Raw genomic sequence first — 16,033 nt, 5'->3', positions numbered from 1 at the left:
CACATCTTTCTCTGCTTCTTTCAACTCTGCTTCCTTCTCCTTGACTCGCATGACAAACATCTGCCTCATTTCGTCCTCCTTCTTCTGGAGTTCACCCAGGAATTCATTCCTCTTTGCTTCATAGGTCTCTTGAAGACTGTTAAAAATACAGAAAAAAAGAAACAGTCAGAGGTGTGTTTCAAGCACAGCCCTGTGCTTCCAAGCCTTCGGTGATCTTACCACATTTTCTCGTCAAAGAACATTGTCAGAAGTCCCCGACTACAACACAGGCATGAACGTCCCCACCAAAACCAGTCCTGGCTTGCTAGGTGGCAACAGTGGGAGACAAACTGGCAAGGAAAAAAACGAGCACACCGTTCAGGATCCTGTGGATCACTTAACAGGCAGGACGACTGTCCTCAAAAACAAGCAGCCACTATGTAAGCATCTAGAGCAATCCCTGATGCTCACATGGCTTGTGATCCCTCAGAGTCACACCTCCTCACTTCTTCCACTGTTTGTCCTGAATCTCTTAACTTGAAGTGCAAAATTTGTGGAGCAGACACGAGCATATCAGAGCGCGAAATCTGGCTTTATGTAGCTCATTAAGCATGACACTGACACAGAGCAAAACTAATTTTCACTACTCCTTGCTAATGGATTCAGATCAGGGGCTTTATTTAGATAAAGCCACGTTGGGAGACCTCTCTTTCTCCTTTAGCTGCCATGGGAGCAGCAGCATTCTTCTTCCAAATAACCACATTACTGGATTCCTTCATTCCTTTATTCTCCCTCTACTTCTTGGCATTCCTTTATTTCCCCAGCACTGAGATACCGCAGCAAAGATTTGGGACACAAAATATGTTGTGCACGCACCTCTGAGATTTTCAGAGCCTCTTAGGAACCCTGGACACCAAATTCCTCTTCATATTATTCCTTAAATGGATTTGGATATTTCAGCCATAATGATAGAGTGGGAATGATAACTATTTCCCCCAAGATGCTTTTTTGAAAATGCATTTTTTAAACGAAAACTCCACTGATGTCACACAGATACATTGCATTCATGCGCCTAAGGAACACTAACCGCTGGGCTAGTGGAACATCTTAATCCCATTAAAGACAAGCTTTTGCCTTATGCGGCACGTGGTATAGCGTTTGCTGACCTTTTTGTTGTGTGGTTTTGTTGTCTGGGTCTTTTTTGGAGGGGGGCATTGAGCTGGGCAAGAAAACTTGACAGATAAACCCAAGTCGTGGGTTTTACACTGCTAGTTGACAGGCACTTGAGTTGCCTCCTAAAATACTCCCCAGACAGGATGCCCAGAGCTGCTCTTGCACAGCACTGGCCACCCTAGAGGAATCACACAATTCCAGCTGACCACACCAGCTTCCCACACATTGAAGCAAAAATGCTGATTCTAAAAATGACAAAAATCTTTCCATGGGAGAACAGGGCAAGAAGCATTTCTGGATTCTTAACTAAATGAAGAACCAGACCACTCACATCAGATAAAGATCAGGAGACTTGAATCAAAACCTCCCTAAAATTCAGTCTTGGATTTAATCCTCTGACTGTGGACACTGACACTTAAATTCACGAGCCTTTCTGAAGGGTCTGCCTAGAGCCTAGGCAAACCCTGAGGGCAGATTAGCCTTCGCTGCTCAGTGAGCAAAAACTGTATCTGCAATTAGTGACACATTGTACTAGGGAGCAGCAGAGCCTTACGGACTGAAACGGAAAACTCTGCACACCGCTAATTGAATCCTGCACTGCAAACAAATTTGTGCAAAGCTCATTTTCAAAAACACAATGCCAGCTGATGGGCAAGCAGGAAAACGCTGGCAGGGGCTTGCTGTTAAGTTGTCCCAGGTTCAATGGTAATCCCAGCTTCAAGCTTAAAACCCTTACCACTAACTTAAAGCCAGCAAGCTTTACTGAAATCACTCTGATTTCCAGAGAAGTGAAGTTCTTGGATAAACTGGCCTGGCAACTCCAGGCTGCATATGAAAAAAAAACCAAAACCACCAAAAAAACCCCCACTTACAGCCCTAAGGAATAACAGTCCAAACCAACTGGGATCCCTGCAGCTTCTCACAGACAAAGATGAAAAAGGAATTTTCTTTTTAAGTATACAAACATATGAACCTAGATTACAAGTGTAACTTGATTCCCTAACGCACACCCACACACTGAGTGATACCCTTGCAAATAATATTCTTTTAAGAAAAGTATTTTGAGAAAATTAACTGGACCAGCAGAGAAACTTGTCCACAACAGACGCAGGGCAGCAGAAGTGTTTCCTTTGAACCGAAGACCCCATTTCACACAGCAGAAGCCTACAGGGGCACTGGTGCTCCCTCCTCACCTCCTGCAGCTTGGACGAGTAGTGGGACTTCTGCCAGCAAGGTGGGCGTCTCAACCACCGCCAGCCTCCCTTTTTCACACCTCACACAAGCGCCTACACAGCACCAGTGGTTTGCTGGGGTCATTGCCCTGCTCTCCCCAAGATTTACAAAAGGCTCCCTAGTCCTGGCTGATGGAAACTGGCTGAAGAGAGGCAGTCTCTGTGGCTCCCAGGGCCCAGACCCTGGGGAAAGGCATGCTTTTGATCCCTGGTCTCAGAAGGAAGAACAGAAAGAACCAATTCTACTGTTTTCCTCATTTCAGATATACATCAGCCTCAGCCAAACAGCTTGGGATCATGGGTTTTGTTTGTTTATTGGAGGGAGGCGGCACCCAGAGCGAACTGTTCTGAACACTAGCACGTACCAGATGGAGAAATTCTGTACATTTTCATTTCCTTTCTACTTATAGCTTGGTCAAAAGAGGCCTCGTGTACAGGAAGCAATGGAAATTCCTCAGATTCCTCCAAGGGAAGGGCTGAGCCCATCTTAAGCCATTGCTCTCCAGAAAGGAAATCCAATAAAGCTTCACTCTTGGACTTAGTAACAGAACTGGGTTTGACTGATTCCAGCAGAGTTTCTGTGCTGCAGAAGAAATGCAGCTGCACAAACTCAGCAAGTCACAAATAAATCCCTGAAATGACGCAAACTCCGAGTCACAGTGCAAATATTGCTCGGCTCATCACGGAGTGCTGCTTACCAGAAACATGAACACAAGGCCCCCAACTCTGCCTTCTGCGCTGCAGCCCACCTGGCCTTCCCCTGTTGAGGATCAGAGATAAAACACATCCCTGGTGATCTGCAGATGTGCTACGGGGGTAAACCCACGCTGATGCACATTTTACTCCGACTCCCTTCCCCTGGGGCAGAGAGGAGCGTGGGATGCTGCTAAGGCAGCGGGTGCAATTATTGGGGAAAAGTTGGGGAGGAGTGGGAAACAGGAAACGAAAGGAGAAACAAACACTCCCTCTCAAATTCCCACACAGCTGTTGTCCCTGGCTAATGGCTTGGGCTTCAGACCAACAAAGCTTTCTGACAACATAAACTCTGTGTTTAGTAATAAGCCAAACCTCAAGCATCAGACCACAGCACCCTCTTCACAGCACACCTTGGACCAGCTGTGAAAAGCTCTAGGAGGGTCAACAAGAACATTTATCCCGGGATCTCCCCTTTGGTAACCAGTTATACCTCAACACAGGAGCCACCTTCATCTCAGCATGGGCACAGCTGCACTTCTCAAGCCCAGCAATTGTACGCGGCCCTAACTTGCAGCAGAGCAAGCTGGCTGCAAAACACATTTGAGTCTGCAGTGGAGGAAAGTGGGCACAACTGTATCACCTGACCATCTCAAAACCTGCCCTTCTCCAAAGGCAAGAAGTGTCAGGAGGAATTTCTGCAGTGATTAACAAACCCACTATTCAACAGATTCACTCATTGAATGAAGAAGCTCACAGTACTGCCAGTAGGAAGAGAAGCATAAGCTTCACTTAAGACTGGACAGTTCACAGGTTTTAGGAAAGCAACAGCAAGTGCAGAGGGGGGAAAACAACAAATTCAACTTCCCAACCTCAAAATGAGATTCTCCCAGCTTGAAAAAAATGACAAGTCGACAATGCGAGCAGTTAACTCATGTTAACCGCTCCCAGTCAGACATGCCTACAAGCCCTGACTGCACATTACCACCAACTCTCTCACTGTCTTGCAAAAACATGCCCCCTTTCGTGATGCTGAGGACAACAAGCAACCAGGAAACAGCAGTGATACCCATGACAGGCTCAGCGCTACAGCAGCCTCCCAGCCACGCAGAGCAATGGACAGCTTCAAACATGGACAGCAAAATCAGTTTGAAGAATCCAGTGAGGAACTGCTCTCCACACTGAGGGGCAGGAGGAGCATTTAGAAATCAATCCTTTCAACAGTTTTTCATACTGGCTGAGATATAACATGGAGACAGACTGAAAGGCATGCACTTGTGAGTGAGAGCCAGCAGTTTATACTTGACACGGCAGAGCAAGGGATGCTCATGCACAAAGAAAATGCATACAACTTCAGCAGCAGGGTGCAGATAGATCCATGGACACATGTTTCTCCTTCCTACACTTTCCAGGTTGATCAGAAATGGGCCATATTTTGCCCTCAAAACACATCACCTTCAAGCACCCTGGTGACATTTTGCAGGCTCTAAAAAACCTGTATGGCCCTGCTGCAGGGTTGAAGACATTTTCAAAATGTTAAGACAAAAATTTGTTTTCTTGACCTCCCAAGCTTTGCCTGTGCTTCTCCTGCACAAATCCTAGGCCCTGAGGGCAAGATTGCATCACACAAGATTTCCTCCCCTGCCACACTTTAGATCTCAGCAGCTGTAAGTGACCATGACTATTCTCTCCCTGGTTCTTGCAAACATCAGCAACTCCAAAACCTCCAATCTCTCTGGTTGTACAAGGCCTGAGTTACACTTTCCTACCTGAAAGGCTTGCTATCTGGATCCGTGTCCTTGAATCCCATCTCTTCAAGTTTGCAGCGCCTGTACAGCTCGTAGTGTCGGGTGTGCGTCTGCTCTCTCAAGTCTTCCATGTTCACTCGGATCAGCATCTCCCGCAGCTTCACAAAGTCACAGTGATTTTCATTTTCAACTGCAAAAAAGACAGACCATTCATAGACAGAATGTTAAACCTGGGAGCCAGGTCCCCCCTTTTGCTGGACCCGGGCCCCAGTTTAGCAAGTCTGAGAGTTCTTCAGGCACACAAGCAGAATTCCAGGTCAGCCTGCACCAAAATGCCTTGCTGAACTGGGGGCAAAACGGTCCCACGTCAACACACGGGCAACAGTTCCAGGCCCTTCACTGGATTTGCAAGATCTCTGTGTTGCCCATCTGTCAGAGAGCTCCTGTCTCTCCGTGCATTTCTGCGCCAGCAAGGTGACAATCCATTGGCACGCAGAATTTCACTTCCCACTCAAATCCAGTCTAAATCCAAGTCAGGGACAGTGGCCCACTCAGGCAACAAAGTTGCAGTTTGTAGCAGTGGTGAAAGGAAAGGTTATGAGGAGAACCCACCAGAGATGCTGCACCCTTTCCATGCCAGCTAACCTTTAGAAGGAGCCCTAAACCCCTGCTCCTGGCACTGAAGGGAGGCAGGACACAAACTGTGTAACACAGCTTCCCGATAACAACATCTATTCAGAGCAGGGTCTGGCGTGCCACCATCAGCCCCTGGGTGAGCAAGCTGTTCAGCCTGCAAAGGGCCTGCGGCCAGAGGGTGCACGCTTCAGTGTGGGCAACAGCTTGGGTATGCTTAAAGACAAGGGGTACAAGTTCTCTCTTTCGGAAGCAATGGCAAGCAGCAGGCATCTCTGCCTCCGGGGACACAGCAAAGCACTCCAGCTGCTCCCCTTCAGACGAGACCAGCTGTCTCTGCACAGGGACAGTTCAGGGCCAGATCTTCAAAGTCTGATACCCAACTACATCTCTGACTATCTGGTTCTAGTCTCCTGGGAACAGCAAGAACCCAGCAGGATATGTGTCAAGTCCAAGACTTCTCAAACATATCAGCTTGCTTCCTAATCGCGAGTTATTCCCAGTATTATCCTCTGTTGTACACAGCTGAAGACACCAAGCCTGAAGGGTCAGCTTGTACTATTGAGAAAAACTGTGTGATTTTTGCAAAATTGCCCTGCGAATGTTCCCTTGCAGCTTGCTGGGCCATTCTCCAATTGGATACATAGCTGAAGCCACAAGCAGACCACCACCATCCCAACCCTGTACTTCTCAGTGCTGGTTGGGAAAGCAAGGACCAGCCCTATCTTTGGCAGCTTCAGTACAGCCTGGGTTGCAAACACAGTCCTAACCAAACTCAGGTCTCCAACAGAAAGGAGCCTTTGGTTGACTTCATGGGGGATTGTATACTTAAGCTGCACGTCCACAGTGTACAATATCAGGACAAAACGTACCAAGTAGTCAGTGTTGAATGAGTTCTGCTCCCACTTCAAGTTGAGAGGGCAGAGCACATGCTGACCTTTCTGGAAAAGCCCCCAGCTACATATTTGCATTCAGGCTTGTCTGCAAGGTCCAGATTGAATGACTCAGCTGCCCAAGCCTTCCACGTTACTCATGATTTTTTGCTGGCAGTAAAGCATAAGGAACAGAAAATGGCGATTCAAGTTTTCAGTTTTCAAGCTAGTTATTTAACATCTCCTAGTAACGTTATCTTGTTTTATTTAATATCTCCTAGTAACGTTACCCTGCTCTTCCCCAAAGCCAACAGCTAGGTTGACGTCACCACTCTGCCACCAAACCTCCCTCCTTGCCTAAATCTAGGTTGCAAAGCCCTGATTTTAAGGAGAAATCTTCGAGCTGTGATCTTGCTTTGTCAAGACAGATTTTGATACGGGCCATCCAGAGATCAATGCTCCTTTCACCAGAATGAGACAGGATGATAAGGTCTTATTTGTGCTTTTGGTAACATACCCTGCACGACACCCCAGGGGTACTGCCTGGCTTTTGCCATCTTATTGCCAATCTTCACTTCTTCAGTGCTGCCAACTACAGCAAAAGGAAGGTGGACCTACAAAAGGAAAGGGACAATGAGGTTAGGGATTTCCTTTGTTGCCTTGCCAGGGATTGTTTCTGAAGAAAGCTGTTTACTGTGGCAGCTGAGCTTGATTGAAGTTGCTTAAATGCCTTTGCAAATCATCTGGTGTTTTAGAAAGAGCAACAGGATGGTCTGGATGAGAAACCTGCTCAAACTTAAGGTCCAAAATTCTGAAGTCCTAAAAATACAAGAGATGTACATATTTTTCATGTCATTCCAAAGCATGACTATCTTAAGCACAGTAGTCATTTTACAAAACTGGAATTGAATTTGAACACTGAGGAACAATAACTGTTGAACAACAAAAAAAGAAAATAAAGTACATCCTCCCAAGGAAAGTAGGCTAAAAATTCAGGGGGTTTCTGCTTCTAGAAATAACTGCTAATGCTTCCTGCTAAAAACAGCAAAGCCGTGAGCAAGGGGAAGAGCAGAGTCAACCCAGCCCTGGGCCGACACATCTGAGTCACCGAGCTCTGCTACGTCCCAGTCTCTCTGAGCTCTGCTACGTCCCAGTCTCTCCGCGGGTGTGGTGGCGACAATCTGGGATCTACTCCCAGACCTGTGGCTGCTGCCAGGAGAGAGCCAGCCTCTGCTTCCAGCCCACCCCCGCGGTGCTCTCCCTGCCTTAACCAGCACCCAAAAGGGCTGGGTGCAAGCTCTGGGAGCGGGTCCTCTGTTGGCCAAGCCGTGGTCACAGGCTGGGGGGGAGGGGAAGAAGCCAAGTGGCAGAGGAGAGGTGATTAACTGACATAGGAGTTTCCCAGCAGCTGGGCTGCACTGAAGGAAGGCAAAACACACACTATACATGCTGCACCCTGGCAGAGCCATGTCCCTTCTCTGTGCCAGCTTCTCCCTGCTGAGAGCACAACACAAACAGGGAAAAAGGGCAATACAGAGATTTGGAGAGGGTCTGACATCCAGCTGGATATCAATGAGAACTGCCCATCTACAAGCAGTTGTGCAGGGAAACTCACAAAAGCCTTCAAGTTGCAAGGAAATGGCTTAATCCTGATGCCTCCATTCCACGTAAAAACTGTCCTTGCACTTGCTTTGGGGTTGGTACATCCTCTTGGGCGTTACATACACTGCTAAAGCCACCCAAGGGCCCTGTGAGCACTGCCATGAAGCACATCACTGCCAGAAACCCTGAGCTCAGGTTCTTCCCCTTGCGTTCCCAGTCAGGCCCATGGGAAACAGTTGTTTCCCCTCTGTAAACCCCACTAACACGTTTGTTCTACCCCTGCCCTGTTTGCCCTCAAATCCCACCCCTATCGCTAGAGGAAGGAGAAGGAGGTGAAAGCCAGAGCCCTTGCCGCTGATGGTCACTGGCCCTGCCAAGAGCTGGAACACCACTGACGGCACCCCCACTCTCACCGGAAAGCAAAACAAAGGCAGAAGTGAATCACACCCCCCCCAAGCAACAAGTGGTCGTTTGGGACAGGAAACCCAAACCCCAGAACTTTGCCCTGACCGCGTCGGGGCCCTGCCTCCCATCCTCTTCCTTTCCCAAGATGGGAATACTGCAACAGGGGAAGGATACAAAAAAATGCTCAGAGGAGAATCGTTTGTTAGACAATGAAGTATATCAGGCCAAGCAGCCTATGTGTGACAGGTATCTCCAGCTCCAAAAGCTTTCTGGCCAACCTGTTTTCTGGGCTCAGATTGGAGTTTTAGAGCCCAAAGAAATGTGGCACAATGTGCCCTACCATCAAGGGTGCGCCCATGCAAAACCCCCAGAAAACATACACTCATTGTGGCATTAATCTCAGCCACTGTCTCTTCATCCGTCGGGAACTGGTAGATCTGGACGCCGTTGCTGACCAGCTCGCTCATGATTTTACTCTTGAACTTGTGCAACTCATTCTTTGCAATGGTGTCAGCCTTGGCAATGATAGGGATGATGTTCACCTGCAAGACAAAGACAGCACCTCCACATACAGGACTGCACACATTGCATCACCGGGAGAGGCCAGAGAGCAGCATGCATCCTGCAACAACAGCCTGTAAGTGCCACCAGGCACAGCCCCCCCCAGCAGAAGACCTTCCCTGGGGCTGCTGCTGACAGCACCGCTGCCTTAGGATTTGCAGGCAGCAGCGATGATGGCCTTAAAAATGAGTCAAATGCAATTTGGCAACACACTATTTCCTGTCCTGCCATATTCCTCTCCTCATCTGAATTGGCTGGACAGGAAATGCTGTCATAGATTATTACAAGCTGTTCCAAAAAAAAAAAAAAAAAAGGAAATTACCATCTAGGCACTTCTCCTCCACACTGCAGCAGTTTGTATTACTGCAAGCGATACACTCGGGCAATAGCCTCTCGTGGGCGTTTGCTTGGGTGTTGTTATCACGGACACCCAGGTGGGCAGCAGTGCTGCTGTTACACCACGGGCGGTGGAAGCAGATGGTCCATATCCAACCATGCGACCCAGGGTGGGGGCTGGCAGGAGCACAGGCACGCTTCCTCCACCTGCATGCCCTCTTATGCTCCCACACACTGCTGTACTGCGGGGCTAGGGGTGATTTATCCCTGCACAGCCCTAAGACAACCATCCGAAGGCACTGCATGATGGGGTTATCACAGAACTGAAAGGTAAGTTACTGACTCGTCCCTAGTCAGGCTGTTTGCAACACTGGCAGCAGGATGGCAAAACAGCAACACCGTTCAGGAGCCAAGGGGAGATGGCACTGTACCCTCAGTATAGCTGAACAGATCAATGCACAGCGACCACCGCAGAAGCCTCTGCTTTGCTGGGAGAGGGAAAGAATGCACTAAGAGAAGGAATCCTGCTTTGTTTCCCTTTCTCCTTCCTCCAGATGGACAATTTCTGCTTTTGATCTTGCAGGACTTGGTTTTCCTTGCAACAGCAGATAGAAATGGTAGTGAGGGAGATGTTGATATTACCTATACAAAGGGATTTTAACTATAGTACTTGAAAATCCTCTTATATTACATCACTTAATTCTGTTTGAAGGATGGCCTGGAGTTATTAAATCCCTTTTGCCAAAAGACAGAACATGAATGTCAATTAGCTCACTTCGGGTAAATCTCCATAAACCTATTGTAAGTTGAATAGAGCAGGGATCCCTCTCCACTGCATAAAACCTGATCGATAGGTCACTCTAGGCAAAAAACAACCACTGTCATCATTCATCTTCTGCAGAATCGGGATCCAATGAGCCAAACGTGCAAGGTAGACCGATTTAAATTGCTTAATCATGATGTAAAGAAGCAAACAGAAAGCTCAGTTTAAATACTCGGGTTTTACATGTGTACCTTGGTTATTTTCCCTAACAGAAAAGAGATTAAATCTTCTTTTAAGTACCTAGTGAAACACCACGGTTTAATAAATCTTGGTTCTCAATCTAGCTAGTCAGGAGGATAAATGAAAAAGTACATGCTAAGTAACATCTCTTCATATTCTGCTTGTTCATCAGATCATGGTTAGAATAACACTACATTTGCCACGGAAGACCAAACCACCGTGTCTAGTTGGATGCAGTCAGAGCATGCAGACACAGCATTTTGATTTGTTTTTCATTGATTAGTAAGATGATCTGAAGTATTTTAGATGTAATTCTCCTCTCACACACTTACCAAATCATGTTTTGTACAAGAACCCAATTAATCTGTTGGACAAAGTGAAAGAGAGATGGCAACCATGTCTGAGTGCTAGAACTAGCAGAGTTCAACTTCAACCTCTCATTTTTATTTATTTATTTAAGGAGGAAAACACACTTTTCTCTCTTTTTTAACAGCCAATTGATCTTTCACTTGCGAACAAGCCTGTCACTAAACTTCACTGAGTTAACCCACAGGAAAGCAAAAAAATAGTGGTCTCCTAATGCATCCTCGTAAATACAGTTTCCTGCTCTCAGATTGCTAAGTTCATAGCACAGCTATGGAGCAAGTGGTCAAGTTTCCCAACCCAAGATGGGACTGAAAGAGGGTAGGAGCCCAAACTCTTAATAAAACTCTGCAGCATATGAACCAGTGACTCATGACCCATTCTAGCAGCTAGCCCAAGGTAAAGTTTTCACACGGCACCTCTGCAATTCCCCGCTGCTAAAAACAGACAGTATTTTTCCAAGCAGGTTTAACTAAGCCTAAGCAGCAAGATCACAAAAGCACTAGCAGGGCCATGAGAGGGTCATAACATGAGCAGCAAGTACCTTACTGTCAAGCTTCTTCATGGTGACCAAGTCTAGGGACTTCAGTGAGTGTCCAGTTGGTGCAATGAAATATAGGCAGGCATGAATTCTGGTGTCGTGGTAATTGAACAGGGACCGTTTGATCTTCAGCTCTTCTTGCAAGTAGGCTTCAAACTGTGCATCGATATATTCTACTATAGGCTTGTAGCTGAAGAAAGAAAACACAGCACAGAGAAAACCAGGGCATTCACTGCTGGGACAACACAGGTCACTGATCCGTCTCAGGAAGCTTCATTGGTGCTCTGTACATTATGGGACAAGCGCTGCTCTTAGGACCCTCCCCAGCCAACCTATAGTCAAAGCCAACCTTTGCAAGTGTGTGTTTCCACTTGGTGCACGGGCAGAGCATCATGGACATATGAGCAAGATAAAGTGGCAGAGACCCTGGACTTTAGGTGCATGGAAATCATACAAAGCTGCTACCCTGAAAAAGAATGTATTTTGCAGTCTCTCCAACTACAGTCTGAGCTGCTGCTCTGCCAGTGTCACCAAGAATCATCTGACACAGGAAAATTTTAACATCAAACTGCCACCTACCCTATCTTGTCCAGAACTGTCCAAAAGCTTATTTGTGATCTTAAGACGGAAGGGAGATTCACAAAGGGATAAAATGAACATTTTGGGAATTGAAGCCTGTGAGCAAAGCTCAGGAGACAACTGCACTGTTTGTGTACTTTAATGGGACCATTTTGTTGGAGATAAAAAAGCTGCTGTAGTGTAACATGCCCTGATTTGACAAACAGATTGTGTTTCTGGAAAGGAAACTTCAGTTTGTTCCTCCCTCCAGCAGCCCCCGGAATTCCAGCCCAAGAAAGCTCTCGAAGGAGGGCACTGAGACCAAGGCACCAAGACAACACTACCACTGCCTTCAGCCCTGGATTCACAGCAGTGTTAATGCCCTCCCTTAAAAGCAGTCATGAGGACAAAACAGACCATCAGGAGTTTTCAGGTCCTCCAGTAACTCCCTTCTGACAGGCAGCCAGCAAGGCTCTTGTCTGGCCCCTCTGCTCCAGATGCCAGCGCAGCTGTTTTGAGCAGTTGCTCAAAACCCTTGGTGAAGCAGAGCAGACTCTTGCCTGATTTACCAAGCAAGAGCTATAGCAGAAGACAGCCAGTGCTGCGTGAGGACTGCCAACACCAGAGACCCATAAGACAGTACTGAGCACTGCTTGTTAATTTGCAGGCACAGAGGGTATCATGGATATCACTAAGTGGGTTTGTAACATGACTGCTGCTCCGGTTTCTTTGCTTTTGGAAACTCCGTCTCTGACCAGAAGACTCCCAAAAACCTCAGACAGAGGCATGTTGCAAAGAAAGCAGTAAGGCCTTACATTGAGAGATTGTATTAGAGGAAGCACCGTAAAAAAGCAGAGCAAAAGTGGACTGGGAGGGCTCTAAGCAGGAGCATAGAGAAAAGCCCACCCACTGAAGCCATATGTGTCGAGACACAGCAGCAGGACAAAAGATCTCCCTAAGCCCTGCTGCCCTGTGACGGCCCCTCTCTCCAACTGCCCGAGAGGGAAGTTGGAGGGGCTTCACCAATACTGCTGGCTCTTCTTGTCTGCCGAATGAAGCAAATGCAAAGTGACCCGGCAGTAACAAGCTGCAGAGCATCCCCGCTCTGAGCACCTGCTCCTCCTCTGAGCAGCTTTTGTTCTCACCCGAGAGCATATGGCAGCGTCTGACGTGCCGAGCTCTCCCCCCAGCCAGCCCGTGCCCCTCACCGTTTTGGTTTTGCAGTGTTAGTTAGAAGCAGGAGCAGCAAAGCAAGGGCAACAGCTGCGTTTTGGTGTCAGGTCAAGCAGCAAGGAAGCGTTACAGAAATAAAGCGTTCTAATATCTTCTTTAAAAATCTACAGCAAGCAGAACTTGCTCAGTTTCCATGCTAACAAGGATCCTGGGCGACACTTTGATGGTAAGCTTGCGTTTCCAAAGAGCTCACGCTGTCTACCTACCTAGTGCCCTAATAGCTTTTGGTCAGTGCAGGTGCTGCTGGCGAGTGTGCCCCTCACTTGGCAAGGTGCAGAGAAGAGGATCGCAAACAACCCTCCAGAGTGAGCTGGGATTATAGCAACAAGAGAACGTATGGCTCCAAGACATAAGAAATGCATTAATTAGCATATTGGCCACGATCACAGAATGATTAGTTTTAACACTACAGCAGAAGTCCATATGGATGGACACAAGCGACTGCGTAGGCTGCCCAGAATATTTACTTCATGCACGCAACATGAAAATCAGCACCCAGTAAAACCCACTTCAGCTTGAACACTGCAGGATGGTGTGAACAGGAACTATGATCTGAGTTCCAGCTCCCTAAAAGATGCAACATAATTGCAACGTGAACTCATGCTTTCAAATATTTATGTTTCAACTCAAGCAGAGACTTCAACTAAACTGCACAGAGACAACAAGGGCAGAAACACAACTTCAGCTCTGTAGCCTAGTTGATCTGTTTGCTGTTCACTTCAGTTTCTCATCACTTCTACCTCTCTCATGGGGCGAGTGATGCTAGCTGCCACATCTGGATGAAGAAACACCCTCAGGAACAGCGAGGGACCTACTCCCCACACAGGGTCAGGTCCTTCAGAGCACATCAGCACAAGGATTCCTTCTCCTGACAGAAATAAACTTACCTGTCATCTTTGTTAATTTGATCGCCAAATCCAACTGTGTCAACAATAGTCAGCTTCAGACGGACATTACTCTCCTGGAGCTCATAACTCCTGGCTTTCAATCTCACGCCAGGCTCGTTGTGTGTCGCAGGTTCACTTTCAAACTTCGTGTTGAACAGAGTGTCCATCAACGTTGACTTGCCAATGCCAGTTTCGCCTGAGTAGACAAAGGTAACATGAGTCTGGTCCAATTGCTTTTCCTCATTCTCAGGCACATTTGCCAGGCTAAGGAGTTATTCCACTTGGGTAGCAGTGGAATTAGGCTACATGCACATAGCTAAGCAAAAGAATCCCTTCAGGAACAGATGTCTTTTGAGACCATCCCCATCTTTACCAATCCCCCAGGACTGAACCAGGGGCTTTGCAGATATTAGGAGGTGGCAGCCCTGGCTTCTGCTGCTGGGCTCCAACTAATTCCTCCGCGGGTCACAGCAGCTGGTCTCTGCAGCACACCTTGCAGACATACCCAATCAAAGGACCACACACTGGGGATGTGAATCTGAAATGAGCCCCTGCTATGCCAAGGCTGCTACCCTAACAGACACTGCGATAAACCAAATGGCTTCAGACCTAAAAGTCATCACCCGCAGGTGAAGAGCTAGGCTGCTGTGCTGGGAATGGCAAGAGAAATTTGTGGGTTGGGTTTTCAAGGGACCACAATCACAGGCAAGGATACCAAAAAGGGCATCACCAGAGATACTAAGCACTACTGATCTCAGGGATTTTTCATTATTTTGGGGACGTAAAGGGGCTTATTTTACACACATACATAGGCACAGTCTTTTCCAGTAGTACTACTACTAATGTTGTCCATGGGAAATGGCGAAATTAGAGAGGACAAGCTGAAGCTTATGAGACTCCCTGAAGAAAAGGTACTAAACGGGAAGGAAGAGGGGAAAACACAAATAAGACAAAAAAACTTAAAAAATAAACCCACATCAGTTTTAAGATTAGTTACTTAGAGATTTGCCAAGTGAGCCCCCCTTCTCGGAGAGGGGAAAGGGACTCCTTCCATGACGACCCAGCAAATGCCTGTTGCTGCTAGAACACTGTTACTGGACTTGCTACACTAGCAGTGAAATAGAGACAAATAACCATTCCTTTCCCATAAAAGCACTTGCTTCCAGCAGTCTTCAGCTGTTCCCCACGGTTTTCACATTGCTATGACCAGACTGGCGATGCAGGCTCCCTCCTGCTTGATGGCATGAAAAACCCCAACCTCCCCACCTCACAAGTGACATCTGTATTCAGGACAGCAAGAACCTCTTCTTGAGAAATACTTAATTCTCTTTTTAATCGTGTAGGCTAAGTCCTAGTTCTGATATAACTTTCTTTACAGAAGAAAGTTGTAAATTCTCTCAACTTTCAGTTTGATTCCCCCATCTGATTCTCTATGTGGTTTTGTGCCTTTTTTTTTTTTCAGCTCAGTTTCCATTCTTTTTTCAAGAAGATCACAAAAATCCATAGTGCAACTTGGGCAATGAAAAATTAAGAGAGAAATACATTAAGAGTTTTAAAAAATCTAAAATAGCACACTGCTTAAATACCAACTTTTAAAACTATTACAGGTTCACTAATTCCCAGTGCAATTAGTAACATGGATGAAAACATTAGCCTAAATCCTATTTTAAGTCAAAAGTTTTTGCTTCGCAATTACACTCTCAAACTGCTACTGCTACCCATGCTGTGAGCAGAGAGTGGGCTGAGGTAACGTCCTGAAGTTGCTCCAGCTGAAGAGATGCTGGGATTTGGGACAGACCTCCTGGACTGCAGTGTGCAGCTCTGGCATTTGCAGGTCAGGCTGGTGAGGGGGTCCCATCCCAACCTCTCAACCGCTCCCAAAATCTTAAATAGAAGTGAATAATCAAAGAGCAATGCAAAATTTCAGGTGGGAGAGGGGAGCCTTTATATGGGATTGCCCTCATGCATCTCTCTAGGCTGTATGCAGCTCTCCTATCATGAAAATCTCTCTCAAAATATGCAAAGCCTCCACTCTGCAGACCTCAGAGCTTCGTACAGTATTTGTGTCCACAGAAGCAAATACCATTACTCAGCAACTGCCTGTTGCTCTGTAATACTCGACAGCTCATTTTCCTGGCTTTGACTTCGACCATTTTCATGCTAGGCTCAGAAAGGTAAGTGATTACTTAAAGCCCAGTAAAATAATTAAGCAGA

At 46.9% G+C, this 16,033-nt stretch overlaps 1 protein-coding gene across 3 annotated transcripts in view; it reads right to left on the bottom strand.

The window, feature by feature from the left end:
• Window positions 1-16,033, bottom strand: part of SEPTIN11 (septin 11) — a 58,530-nt gene that overhangs the window by 10,752 nt on the left and 31,745 nt on the right. For all 3 annotated transcript variants that reach the window (XM_075420831.1, XM_075420833.1, XM_075420832.1), the window contains exons 3-8: window positions 13,820-14,015; window positions 11,145-11,331; window positions 8,718-8,879; window positions 6,848-6,944; window positions 4,847-5,015; window positions 4-136 (exon numbers count right to left, since the gene is read on the bottom strand). In XM_075420831.1, coding sequence (XP_075276946.1) covers window positions 4-136; window positions 4,847-5,015; window positions 6,848-6,944; window positions 8,718-8,879; window positions 11,145-11,331; window positions 13,820-14,015 — 944 coding nt within the window. The remainder of the gene's footprint in view (window positions 1-3; window positions 137-4,846; window positions 5,016-6,847; window positions 6,945-8,717; window positions 8,880-11,144; window positions 11,332-13,819; window positions 14,016-16,033) is intronic.

Source organism: Opisthocomus hoazin, chromosome 5, assembly GCF_030867145.1.
Source record: "Opisthocomus hoazin isolate bOpiHoa1 chromosome 5, bOpiHoa1.hap1, whole genome shotgun sequence".
Classification (NCBI taxonomy): Eukaryota; Metazoa; Chordata; class Aves; order Opisthocomiformes; family Opisthocomidae; genus Opisthocomus; species Opisthocomus hoazin.
Note: the sequence above shows the minus strand (reverse complement) of the source record. Positions and strands in the feature narration are given on the sequence as shown.